Source organism: Carassius gibelio, chromosome A12, assembly GCF_023724105.1.
Source record: "Carassius gibelio isolate Cgi1373 ecotype wild population from Czech Republic chromosome A12, carGib1.2-hapl.c, whole genome shotgun sequence".
Taxonomy (NCBI): Eukaryota; Metazoa; Chordata; class Actinopteri; order Cypriniformes; family Cyprinidae; genus Carassius; species Carassius gibelio.
This window is the reverse complement of record NC_068382.1, coordinates 8,659,643-8,671,900: the sequence shown is the minus strand read 5'-3', so window position 1 is coordinate 8,671,900 and position 12,258 is coordinate 8,659,643. Positions and strand designations below refer to the sequence as shown.

Below are 12,258 nucleotides of genomic sequence, written 5' to 3'. Positions count from 1 at the left end.
AAAAAATAGGGTTAATTCAGGATAACTGGGCCAAAAAGAGTCCCGATTTACCTGAATTCACCCCCTATAGAAAGTATAGCACATGCAAATTATGACAGAACATGAAAGTGAGAATTTAAAACAAATAAAACTGATGTCTGTTAAAACAATCTCTCTCTCAATCATCAGTATTAAGCATCATCTCGGTGTCAGTCTTCAGGGTTGATCCCAGTTCTGCATGACATTTGCTCATGGTCAGGTGTTGACAGTGGGTGTGCTTTAGAAACTGGGGAATGGTCATTAAAGTCCAGGTGATAATTACCTCGAACCCCTCCTTCCATTTCCTCCTTTTCCATATGGTGCTGGACAAAGAGAGGGTTTAAATAAGGTCAGGTAAACAGCACTACACTCAACACCTCGAATAAGCACAACACCGTAGAGAAGTGGTGTGATATATCTGAATATAATTTACTTGATTTTTGTTGTTTTTGTTCACAATGTCCACAGTGATCAGTAATGGTTTCTGAAAGATCATGTGACACTGTGGACTGGAGTAATTACATTTTAAAATGTATCAAAGTGGAAAATTATTATAGGAAATCTATTTGAAAATTATTTTAAAATTTCACAATATTACTTTTTTCCCTGTATTATTTTTTTTACCAAATAAATGCAGCCTTGAGCACAAGAAGCTTCTAAAATAAAATAAAAAGTCAAATTTAAACCAAATTTAATAATAATAATAAAAAAGTGTTACAAAGCCAAACTTCTTTAAATATGATGTTCACTTATGATTGGCTAATTTTGACTCGATGTTCATTTTAATCCTAAATCATCCTCAATGTCCACCAGAGGGCACTATTTTCCACAAGGCTAATGTCTCCAACGCATAGCCATCATTCCACTTAGGATTTATTACGTCTTTTGCCACTTGCCCTTTACACTGATCTTTCTCTTCTGAGGCACTTGTGATCTTTCTGTGAGTCTATGAAAAAAACCCTCTTTATAACAGTTAGGTGTATATATCAGTTGTCCCGCCATCTCCCAAAAACCACTTGTGTGTGTGTGGGTGTATAGGTTTAAAAAGTTTAACAGTTTAAAAGTTATTCTTACATTTACTTCGTAGATTTCACTGCAAAAAGACACATGAACCACAAGCGGCAAGTGGATGCTTTCACAATTGTACTAAAAGCACAAAAATAAAAATCCTCACACTGATCACACCATTGTTCAGCATTTTTGTGGGTGAAAGATTTCACACAAGTCACAGCGTTCACCAATAAAAAGCTGCTTGTGTTCGACGGAATGATTGACAGAAACGCTACTTCATTTTGACTGAATAATCTTTATTAATTCACCAGATCATAACACAAATAACTTGATATTTCCTTCCCAGCCCACTATATCATCTCCAAAACTGCAGAAGCCTCGACACTGGAAACTCAAGCTCTCAAATTACACTAAAAACAAGCTAACTGTGGAGCCAATTTATGTGTTAACAATAAAACTGAGCTTTTATGATTTGGTGTTATCTGCAAACTATAGCACTGCAAAACTGAGGGTAAAGCTGACGTATTGCCACACATCTGGAGTTGGTGGGAGGAGAGCAGAGCAGAGGAACCTGCAGTCTGGTTCTGGAATGAAGCTGTGTGTGAACAAGCTGCTCTGGGATCAGTAGGAGCTCTGGTTCTGGTTCCTGTATCCTCCTCGCTGGTAGTTCTGTTTCTGCTGGTAACCGCCTTTTTGATCTACAGCAGTGACAGACAGAGAACAGAGAAACACACTCATTGAGTTTCAGAAGTCACATGGGCGGCTCTTACAGTTCATATCAAGAGACTGAAGCTGCTTTGAGGTTGTCAAGGAAGAACGAGACAGTGAGCTAGAGAGAGAGAAGAAGGTTGCCAGCGCATTCATTGGTGAAGGCAGAAATGAGTGAACAGGTGAGTTAAGGTGGATGAAGGAATGACTGAATGATTGAACATGTTCATAACCACCTCGTTGGTAACCTTGCTTCTGGTGGTAACCTCCCCTCTGGTCTGGAGCTGCATAGTGAAAAGTGTTTAGAGACACAGGCGCACATGCACTTCAACTTGCACAAAGCACTTGAACACACACACACACACACACTGGCAGCAACACTGCACAGCAGCTGTGTCGAGTGGACACAAACGAAAAGCACACAAGAGTACAATCTGAATGTGTGTGGGCTGTCATATGCATGGCTGTGTGTTAGGGGTGTAACGGTACGTGTATTCGTACCGGACCGTTTCGGTACAGGGCTTTCGGTACGGTGCACGTGTGTTCCGACATAGATGGAGACCGCCGACAGACCAGGATCTTGTCTTCACGACAACAATATCTATACTTCATGTTGAGCATAAATATAAAGCCTACTAATAAAGGACACCGTCAACAGTATTGACAGCAAAATAGACTGTTTGACAGGTGATATATGCCAGTGTGTCACTGGCCTAAGGTTTTCACGCGAGTGTGAACATCATTATAACTAGGAAAAAAATTATTGTAATTCAAACGCAGCCCCCGTCAGCATTTAAACAGACCTTTGCTCTTAATTCCGATCGGTCCAACGCAATAACGAAATCTGAGCAGGTCTAAAAACTGAAACTGTTGATGCTGTACTTTACACTTTGGATAGATATATATATATATATATATATATATATATATATATATATATATATATATATATATATATATATATATATATATATATATATTTTTTTTTTTTTATATTATCAGGCCTACACGCTGGGATTTGTAATGCTGCACTGTAATCATAGTTATTTATTTATTTTTTTAATATATTTTATTATATGATATTTGTTTGAGACAGTATTTTTTTTTTTAGTGGAGAACTTTGCAGCAGTATTTTATTTCTTATTCTTTTTTTATTTTAGATATATCTAATTAAAAAGTATTTTAAAGAAAAAAAAAAAAGTGTAAAATTGTAAAAAAAAAAAAAAAAGTTTATAGTAATATACAACCTGCAGTTGAATGTTTGCATTTCTTTCCCTTACTGTACCGAAAATGAACCAAACCGTGACTTTAAAACCGAGGTACGTATCGAACCGTGATTTTTGCGTAATGTTACACCACTACTGTGTGTGTGTGTGTGTATTCAGATGGCTGTGGGAATGATAATTACCTCTCTGGTAGTTCTGCTTCTGTTGGTAACCTCCTTTTTGATCTGTGACAGAGAGAGAGAGGTTTAAGTGATTTGAAATTAAGTTATGGCAGTTCAGCTCAATTAAAAACAAACATGCATAAATATATTTTCTTTAATTATGTGATGTATTTATACATAATTATAAAGAAACTTAATCTTAGTAAATTTTATACCCATACATATATTTATATATAGATGCACTACATATTTAGTAAAAAAAAAAAAAAAAGATATACATATATAAAATTCTACATTATATATTTATACGTATACATAAATGCACATATTAGATTATGAAATTATATTCACATCTATACATCTTCAATAAATATGACAAGTTATATGACATTATAAATAAAAACAAACCGAAGCACTAAATTTTTTCATATAATTGAACTACTATTATTGATTTTCTTAATTTATTTAAGAAAACATTACATTATGCAATTTCCCTTTCCCTGAAAGTGATCTTTAATCAGATTTCAGGGTCTTGTACCTCTGTTGAAGTATCCTCCATAGACGCCCTGTTTGAGGTCGAAGACACGTTCGTTGTTCTCCACCAAGCCGCCCAGTTTCTCGGCCAGCTGCAGGGCCATGTTCTGCAGAGATGTGGGCTCCGTCCTGTGCATCACCACCGTCTGAGTCGGCTGGTCGAGAGATGCCTGAGCAAAGTACGCACAAAAGAGCAGAATGAAGGGACTGGTGTGGACGAGGATGGGAGGTTCAGGTTAAACTGACGGTTTTTCTTTCACCATGAGTTCTTCATTGATGATCATCTTGCTGATAATGCTGTGCACTGTGGGTAACTCCAACTCAAACATCTCTGACAGAGTCTCCATGCTGCAGAGGAGAGGAAAAGATAGTCATGAACAGCTGCAAAACCCATGGGGCAATTAAAAATGGCAGGTGTGGAATTGTGCATGTTTGCATGCTTGACGTTAACTGAGATATAAGTAGAGTGAATGTTTTGGAAGAATTGTGTCACTAGGCTGAGTGTTGATCACATGTACCTGATCGAGTCGTACACGCTACTGTAGGTGAAAAGGTACGTGCGCAGCGACTCCTCCTGGATCTTCCTTTATGTTCAGAAACAGCACCAAACATTAGTAGAATACAAACACAACTGCTAAAATCTTACGTCAGGATCCTCGAGTCTCTACCTGACGAGCATTTCCCGCACACACTGGGTTTCTGGGAAGAGATCCCACACTTTGCTGTTCATCTTCTCATTGATGATGAAGGAATGGCAGGTTCTCCAGTCGCCCATCTTCATGGCCTTGCTGGCGGCCACAACATGCTCCCTCATGCTCTCGGGAGGACCTGAGGAGGACAAAGTCACAGATTCATATTACTGGGATTAAGAGCTGACTTGGATTTCCCATCTGTCCTCGTTCTCTCTCTCACTCACCCAGCAGTGGCTGTCTCTCGCCCACCCTCAGCTGGTGGTGGAACTGTTTGCTGATCATCCTGCGGCGGGCGTCAAACTCGTGGGCCGCCATGTAAGGGATCTCCAGCAGCATGGCTGACACCAGGTACACACACTCCAGGAGCTCCAGGTTAATATGCATGTGGAACGGCACCTAAAACAGGAACCCAAAATATATTTCACCCAATTTTTCCAAATCTATACGAGTTAGTTTCATCTGTTGCATGCCATAAAAGATGAAGAATGTTGGTAACCAAACATCTGACGGTACCCATTGACTCCCACAGTAGTTTGTCCATATCATTGAAGTCAAAAGCTACCAGCAACGGTTTGATTAACAACATTCTTCAAAATATCTATGAAGACTGCAATAAATAATGAGTTCAATAGTGTCAACCCAGTCCTGCTAGAACCACTCACCAAGGCCTTCTTGGATTCAGACGTCAAATAAGCAGGCGACTTTATATTTTGAACATGAGCCACTAGAGAAAACGGTCAGGTGTGATGTGTCTGTACCTGTCGCCTCTTCTCGATCTTCTCCTGCTCAGGGTTTCTCTCCTGCATGTTCCTCATGAGCAGTCCCTGTCCCAGCAGCTCCTTGGCTCTGCCGCTGGACTGGATGTCCAGAAGGGCATTGTGGGCGTCTTTGATCATGCCCTGACGGAAAGCACAGATGCCCAGCTGCACCATGGTCCTGTTGTACAGGATCTAAGAGAGAAGAAGAGATGAGCCAGGGGATCACAGCAAGCAGTTGTTCTCCAGGAGGAAGGTGTGCGCACCTGGACAGGAGGGTCGGCGTGCTGGATGTTGTCCTGTAGGTGGCTCATGAGCATGAGGTCTCTGGCCTGGTACCAGCGGCTGTGCAGGGCATGATGGTAAATGTGGCAGAGGATTGCGCAGGTGCGGATACGGTCGGTGCGGTCTTTGGCGTAGATAAACTTGCACAAGCGGTCCATGATGATGGCGCTGTCCTCTCCCTCGCTCTCCTCCTGATCCTGCTCAGACTAATGGACAAAGAGGTCAAAGGTCAGCATCAGGGTTTTAACAATAACCAAAACTTAAACTAGTACATTTTTTGTTTATTGAAATAAAGCTGAAATATTGAACTAAAAAAAAAAAAAAAAGGCTGTAGACTAATGTTTTCTCTTGGTTCACGTCAAATTAATTTTGATAAATAAGTCACACCTGACTAAGTCGCAGGACCAGCCAAACTATGAAAAAAAAGTTGACTTATATTCCCGGAAAATATGTTAATATAAATTAAATTTTTCATTTTTTTTTAAACAAAAATATGAAATTGCTACAAAAAAATACACTTTAAATTTATATAAAACAAAAACTAATTTAAAATATTATATAAAAAAAAATATCCCAAATAAGCTAAAAGCATATGAAATTGCTAATATTTTAACTAAAGTTAAAATGAAAATTTTAGGTAGAAAAGCAATTCAAAATATTAATAAAACCTATAACAGTACATAAATACTAAAATATCACTGGTTGGCAATATAAACAAATGGTCCAGTTAGCCAAGGCAGCATTTCTAAGTTTTATTGAAGTTGAAGCATTATAATGAAATGTAAAAACGAACTGAAAAATAAAAGTTAATAAAACTAAAGGATTAAAAAGTGAAGTCAACACATCATCTGCTTCCACAAGCCATTATTCTCCGTTCACCTTGGTCTCTCCCTGCAGGCCCAGGCTGCGGCGGTGGGCTTTGTAGTCAAACTTGTAGTAGGTGTGCATTATTCTGCGCAGGTAGACGCGGCACACTTCCTCTGTGCTGCCTTTAGACTCCAGATACTGAAGCAGACGGTCGATGATGCCACACACACGACTCTCGTCCTTCAGGTTATCTACGTACTCTGTGAGACAGGAAGAGGAAGACGAGTCACGCCACACGCCCCCCAGACGAGTTCAGCGGCTGGAATCGGTCTGTACTCACCCTGAGAGTGAGGGTCTGTGTTCTGCATGATTTTGGTGAACTCTTCATCCATCCTCTCCACCAGAGTCAGAATACAGCCGCGCACACGGAACGGCTGAAGAGAGCATCACAGCGATCAACATTAGATCAAATTCATGTGCTATTGTTAATAGTGCAGCTATGTAGCACAAGTCATTTTAAAAATTGCAATTTAATTTTTATAAAAAACCAACGCAATTTGCAATTTTCCCCCAATTTGTGCAGCTATGCAACTTCCTAACAATGGATTTTGCAGGCATATTTCTGCACAGCGACATTAAATGTGACTGCTTTTGAGCAGTTACAAGCGAAAAGGTGCACAGTTGATACGGACCTGGTCAGAGATGGCCAGGTTCTCGCTGTCCTCGGCGATGTTTTCTCCAATGAAGATGTTGCTGTTTGCAAACAGAATGTCCAGAAGCTCATCGATGCATTCCAGACACTTCTTCCACATATCCGCCTGGAGAGGAGTGAAAGACAATAAGGGGAGTCGAAATCATGTGACGAGCGTAATGCCATCAGCACGTCTCCGAGAGACCCTAACCTTCATGAAGGCGGCCAGGTTGGTGTTGTAGTCGTACAGGGAGGCGATGATGTTGAACTTAATCTTGACCAGGATGCCTTCGCCCAGGTTATTCTCATTAGAGATGCCAGCCAGAGCGTGAAGGAGCTCGATCTGAGCAGCTCTGAACAACAACAGAACAAACAGTTTGCTTGTGTTTACGCCTGCTTATATGAGGATTATTATTTTACATATCAAATAAATTGAAATAATTTCTTAAATCTATTTTTATTTTTAACCATTCATTTTTCAAAATTCTTGAATTTGCCACATTTTCCACAAAAATATGAACCAGTACAATTGTTTCAGACACTGAGTATTATCAAGAATACATGTTTCTTGAGCAGCTAATCATATCAGAATGATTTCTGAAGGATCACATGACACTGAAGACTGGAGGATTGATGCTGAAAATTCATCTCGGATCATATGAATAAATTACATTTTAAAAACATTTTTTCAAAAAACAAACTTTTTTTTCAAACTCATAACTTAGGTAAAAATGGGAGAAGGGGGGAAATCTTTGTACATTTAAATTAAATTTATACTTTATTTTCAAGGAGGTAGTTTTTTTTAATATCTATTTTCAATGGAAGATCACATTTAAAGGGTATAAAATATAGTTCTATACATTTAATACCATGTAATTACTAATATCATATTTTTGGGTGTCATGCCATTTGAAAACCTAGCAGTCCAAATAAAAAGATCAAACGATATATATTTTAATAGAATTCACAAATGTCTAAATGATGAGCTTTTGGGATACCTGTCTGTTCCTTTCTTTCCTCTGGCCTGCAGGATCTCACTGAGCTTCTTGATCACCACAGCGCTGTTGATCTCTGTGCCTTTGGCAAACATCTTGGGCTTCTCCTTCACCAGCGGCACGCCGCCCTTCACCTTCTCCCATCCTCCTTCCTCTGCTTCTCCATCTTCATCGACCTCCTCCTCCACCTGCTCAGTCTTCTTGTGCCTCTTTCTCTTATCGTCCTTCTTGCGGTCAGGGTGCTTGTCGCCGTCTTGAGCTCTGTGACGGCGAGTGCAGAGTGTAAAGATGCTTGAAGCCATTAAAGAGAAATAAACTTACCAGCTTAAGGTTGTAACACATACTTTTTGAGGAAGACCACAGCGAGCGATGCTGCAGCTCCTTCGTTGTCCTCGCTCTCACCGCCGCTGTCCACAGAATCAGAGCCCCAGTCCTCACTATCCTCATCATCTTCACTCTCCGACTCCTCATCCTGACACAATGACAGAGTCAAGTCATTTGCCCCAAAGTGACTTTCTAGTTCTTTTAAAAACTGTGTAAGACATGTTTGGACCTACAGCAGCGCCTTTGAGGAACTTGCTGGCCTCTGGTGCCTTCTTCTCCTCTTCTTGAGGCTTCTTCTTCATTAAGCTCTTGGCAGTCACGTCTTCATCATCACTGTCCGATGACGAGGCTGCACATCAAACAAGCAAAGAAAGAGCACATAAAGACTCAAGACAGCATTCCAACCTTCAATGGACAGCAGCTCAGAGATAAATGAGAAGACGAACCACTGCCGATGTCATCCTTCTCCTCTTCTTCAGCTGACTGCTCAGGGTTCTGCAGGAACATCAGAGTAAATCATGAGAGGCTGACAGCAAAACAGAACATTTTAAACAGCTAATCTGACATACTAGATCAATAAGGGCCTGCGCCATTAGTGGCTTGGGCCTAAAAAATGTCCCAAGTCACTAATGGCGCAGGCCCCTATTGATCCCCCAGGGATAAGTATTTATTTTTTTGACTATCAGGGGCGTTTCGGGGGCCTCAAACACTCTTGAAAATCGGCACACGTTGTTTACCGCCAAAATGAAGAACAAAATGGAACTTAAATATATTTTTACAACATTAATCTTTTTTATTGTTAGTTCATCAAAATGTTCATGTTCATTCACAGTGTATTAATGTTAACAGATACAAATTTAATTTATTCATTCTGAACATAATATTAACTAACAAATAATTTTTGTTCATGATTATTAATACAGTAAGTGTTAATAACTTAAATCTTATTGTAAAGTCTTACTTATTGTTAAGTTTTATATATTGTACTGTGTGTTTTACACTATGAAGTTTTGGATTAACCCTTTCATTGCCGTATCCATGAAAATAGTAAAAAAAAACAGACAGATTTTGTGAGGTATATTTATAAACCGGCCTTTTGCTGAGTTTTAAATATCAAATGAAAGACTTTTAGACCTGTAAAAATAAAATCAATACTGTATGCCCTCCCAGAACACATTTTTACATTTGCAAAATAAGATAAACAATATGAAATACATTTAACGATCTAGAACACATTAATTTGCAAAACGGGAACTGCAAGTCTTAGATACTGAATATGTTTTAATATTTAACCAATTTCAGTGCATGTGTAATGTCCTAATATATCAAAATATATACAAATTGGATGTCAACTGATATTTCATTTTTCAATTCACATTGCGGTGGACACTGAGAAGGACGAGAAGAAACTGTTGAATAAAGTCATTATTTTTGTTTTCACACGAAAACTACCTTTCTGGGCCTTGAATGCATCAGTTGCTTTGCTGTCTATGCAGGGTGAGAAAGCTCTCGGATTTCACCCCCAAAAAAACACCCTAAACTGAATTTAAGATTTAAGGACCAGTGGAAACACTGTAACAATCTTAAACATGCCCATATGTCATATACAAATAACATTTGGGCTACCGTTCAGTACCTCTTTATAGCTGGCAATCTCGGTTTCAAAATCTTTGTTGTATTTGCGGATCTTCTGCCGAAGTGTGCTCAAGGCTTTGGCGTTGTTTTTGTTCATCTTCTTTTTCCCCTCCTTGTCCTCCCATAGCTATCATGAAAGCAAAAGCTGTTAATTGCTCATGAACAAGCTTTAATCATGTGACTAGATGTCCTGCTGGCTCCGGTGTGATCTACAGACCTGGTTGAGATAGTCCTCCAGATCAGCGAGCAGGCGGATGTAGAACTGCGGCACACCCTCTTTGTCCACGATGGTTTTGCTTTTGAGGAACGCTCGATACAACTGCTCAAACTCCTCTAGACATTTGGACATGTCTCGGATCTTCATGGCATTTCGGATTGTCTTGATGATGTTGGTGAGCTCCTCAAACCTGAAATGCAATGGAGAACAGAGAGTGTGTTCCTAAACGAGGTGGGATAGAAATCTTCTTCATTCTTGAGTCCCGATGTGTTACATTCTGCGCTCACCTCTTGTCCTTGGCACTGCGTACCACTCTCTTTGTGTCCTCCTCATCATCACTCAGCAACAGAGCCCTACAGAGACAGCAGCAGAGTCAAACACTGCAGCACAGCTGATTACCTTTCCTGGCAGCTCAGAAATAGTTCATTAAATCCATAAAATAAAACCATAAAAAAAGTCAAACATCTTAAAGACCTGTCCTAATGTCTATATGTCATCTGACATAGGAAACGTCCTATACTGTACGGTCATATTGCCTACATCAAGATTAATGGCCAATATAGAAATTTTGGCCTTTTTTTTAATCCCTATATTATTTAATCTCTATATTTTTGGCCCATTTAACAAATGGTTCATACAGAACTATTTTCAGCTTAATTTTTAGTTTATATTACAGTCATTTATAAATATATTTTTTTTTTACATTTTTCTTTTTCATTGATATATACAGAGACCATAAAATAAAAGACAGACCTTTGCATGCACACAAGAAACTTTTTTGTGCCCTCGAGAAACTATTCAAATGTGCATAGGAATTTTTTTGCATGCTTACACAATTTCTAGTTTTATATAATGATGGCAAAATATGGCTGTGTGAATTGTCGTATTTACCAAGTTCAAGGTAAGTGGTTTTGTATAAAAAGTGTTGCTTAAGGCAGTAATATTTCAAGGCCTTAGGTCTCTTTAACGCATTTTTTTTTTTTTTTACAAAGGTTCTTGAGACTATGTAGTATGGGGCTAAGAATATCATGAAAAGAAACCCAAAATGAAAAAGTGTACCTTGCACAAAGTGCACCAGTCGTGTTTGACAATCACTAAACAGCTGCTACTTCTTGTATAATACACTTAATTTAATTACATTTTTATTATGAAAAATAAATGGGGGCAAAAGTCTGTAAATGCAAATATTTTTCTTTTTTTTTACTTTTCCAGAGCTGGAAATTACTTGAATCAAATTCTATACTTTTCAAACCCCGTAGGAACCCTGTAAAGTATTTTTTTTAAGATTGCACACTACCAGAAAAACAACTTACGGCTTATTGAAAGTAGTCCCGGTCGTTTTGGGAGTGATTTCATCCGCGGACGAGGATTCCTCCGACTCACTGTCGGATCCGGTGGCGAAAAAACGCGACATAACTGACGACTGCTGACACTGAAATGAAAATACAGAAAGGACAAGGAAAAAACAATAAGTGAAAAATACAGTCTCAAACCGAACTTACAAGGCATTTAGAATAATGTCACGAGCTCACGACTATTTATTCTGCTGGCGCCTTCGTCTGTTATTATGAATGACTGACTTTCATCAATTCACTTTTAAAAGGCCAATGATCGGGGAATTAATGGAAATAAACTATAACCAAAAAGCAATTTTCTGTGTATGGAAACACATGTGACGCATAATAGATAACTTAACGTTACGGTGTCATTTCATCAGCGAAAACGTGCCGCTAGCGGCTGGTTGAGGCCTTACGAGACTAAAACTGCATGTAAGTGCCATATAACCGACAATTCCCGAAACATTACATGACACATGCAGAGCATAACGTTACCTGTTATCTGTTGGAAACGTAAGATCTCTCGTTTGTGGATTCCCTTTGTTTCTTCTAGATCAACATTTGCAGCTTCGCGAGCGCAATTGACGGCGTGCCTCAAAGCCTTGTCGGCTACTTCCAGAGAGAACGGAAGTGATGGAGGCGCGCCAAAGCTACAGCGGGCGTGCTCTAGCGCCACCACTCTAGCGCTGGCCTGGAGCGGAACTACAGGAAATGCACCGCTTCCCATTTTGTGTTCCACAGAAGGAAAAAAAAGCCCACAGATTTGGAGCAAAATGGTGAGTAAAGGCATATGTGATTTTTCCTGAAATGTTTTGATAACTTAATTTTAAAATGCTGTTTGTTGCTCAAAAAAACATTTCTT

At 39.2% G+C, this 12,258-nt stretch overlaps 1 protein-coding gene across 2 annotated transcripts; it reads right to left on the bottom strand.

Annotated features, from left to right (window-relative positions):
- Positions 1-1,304: 1,304 nt before the first annotated feature.
- Positions 1,305-12,059, bottom strand: eif3c (eukaryotic translation initiation factor 3, subunit C). Of its 2 annotated transcripts, XM_052611047.1 has the most exons (23): positions 11,892-12,059; positions 11,373-11,491; positions 10,347-10,412; positions 10,060-10,249; positions 9,844-9,969; positions 8,654-8,702; positions 8,441-8,556; positions 8,228-8,355; positions 7,887-8,144; positions 7,100-7,241; positions 6,890-7,015; positions 6,538-6,631; positions 6,270-6,457; positions 5,372-5,596; positions 5,109-5,300; positions 4,575-4,746; positions 4,327-4,486; positions 4,177-4,242; positions 3,919-4,006; positions 3,663-3,828; positions 3,146-3,187; positions 1,974-2,021; positions 1,305-1,727 (listed from the first exon to the last, which is right to left on the bottom strand). In XM_052611047.1, exons 2-23 carry the CDS (start codon positions 11,471-11,473, stop codon positions 1,651-1,653), a joined length of 2,820 nt encoding a protein of 939 aa, XP_052467007.1. In that variant the 5' UTR covers positions 11,474-11,491; positions 11,892-12,059; the 3' UTR covers positions 1,305-1,650. The 2 variants fall into 2 exon arrangements, with proteins under 2 accessions (XP_052467007.1, XP_052467008.1); XM_052611048.1 differs by lacking the exon at positions 1,974-2,021.
- Positions 12,060-12,258: the final 199 nt, after the last annotated feature.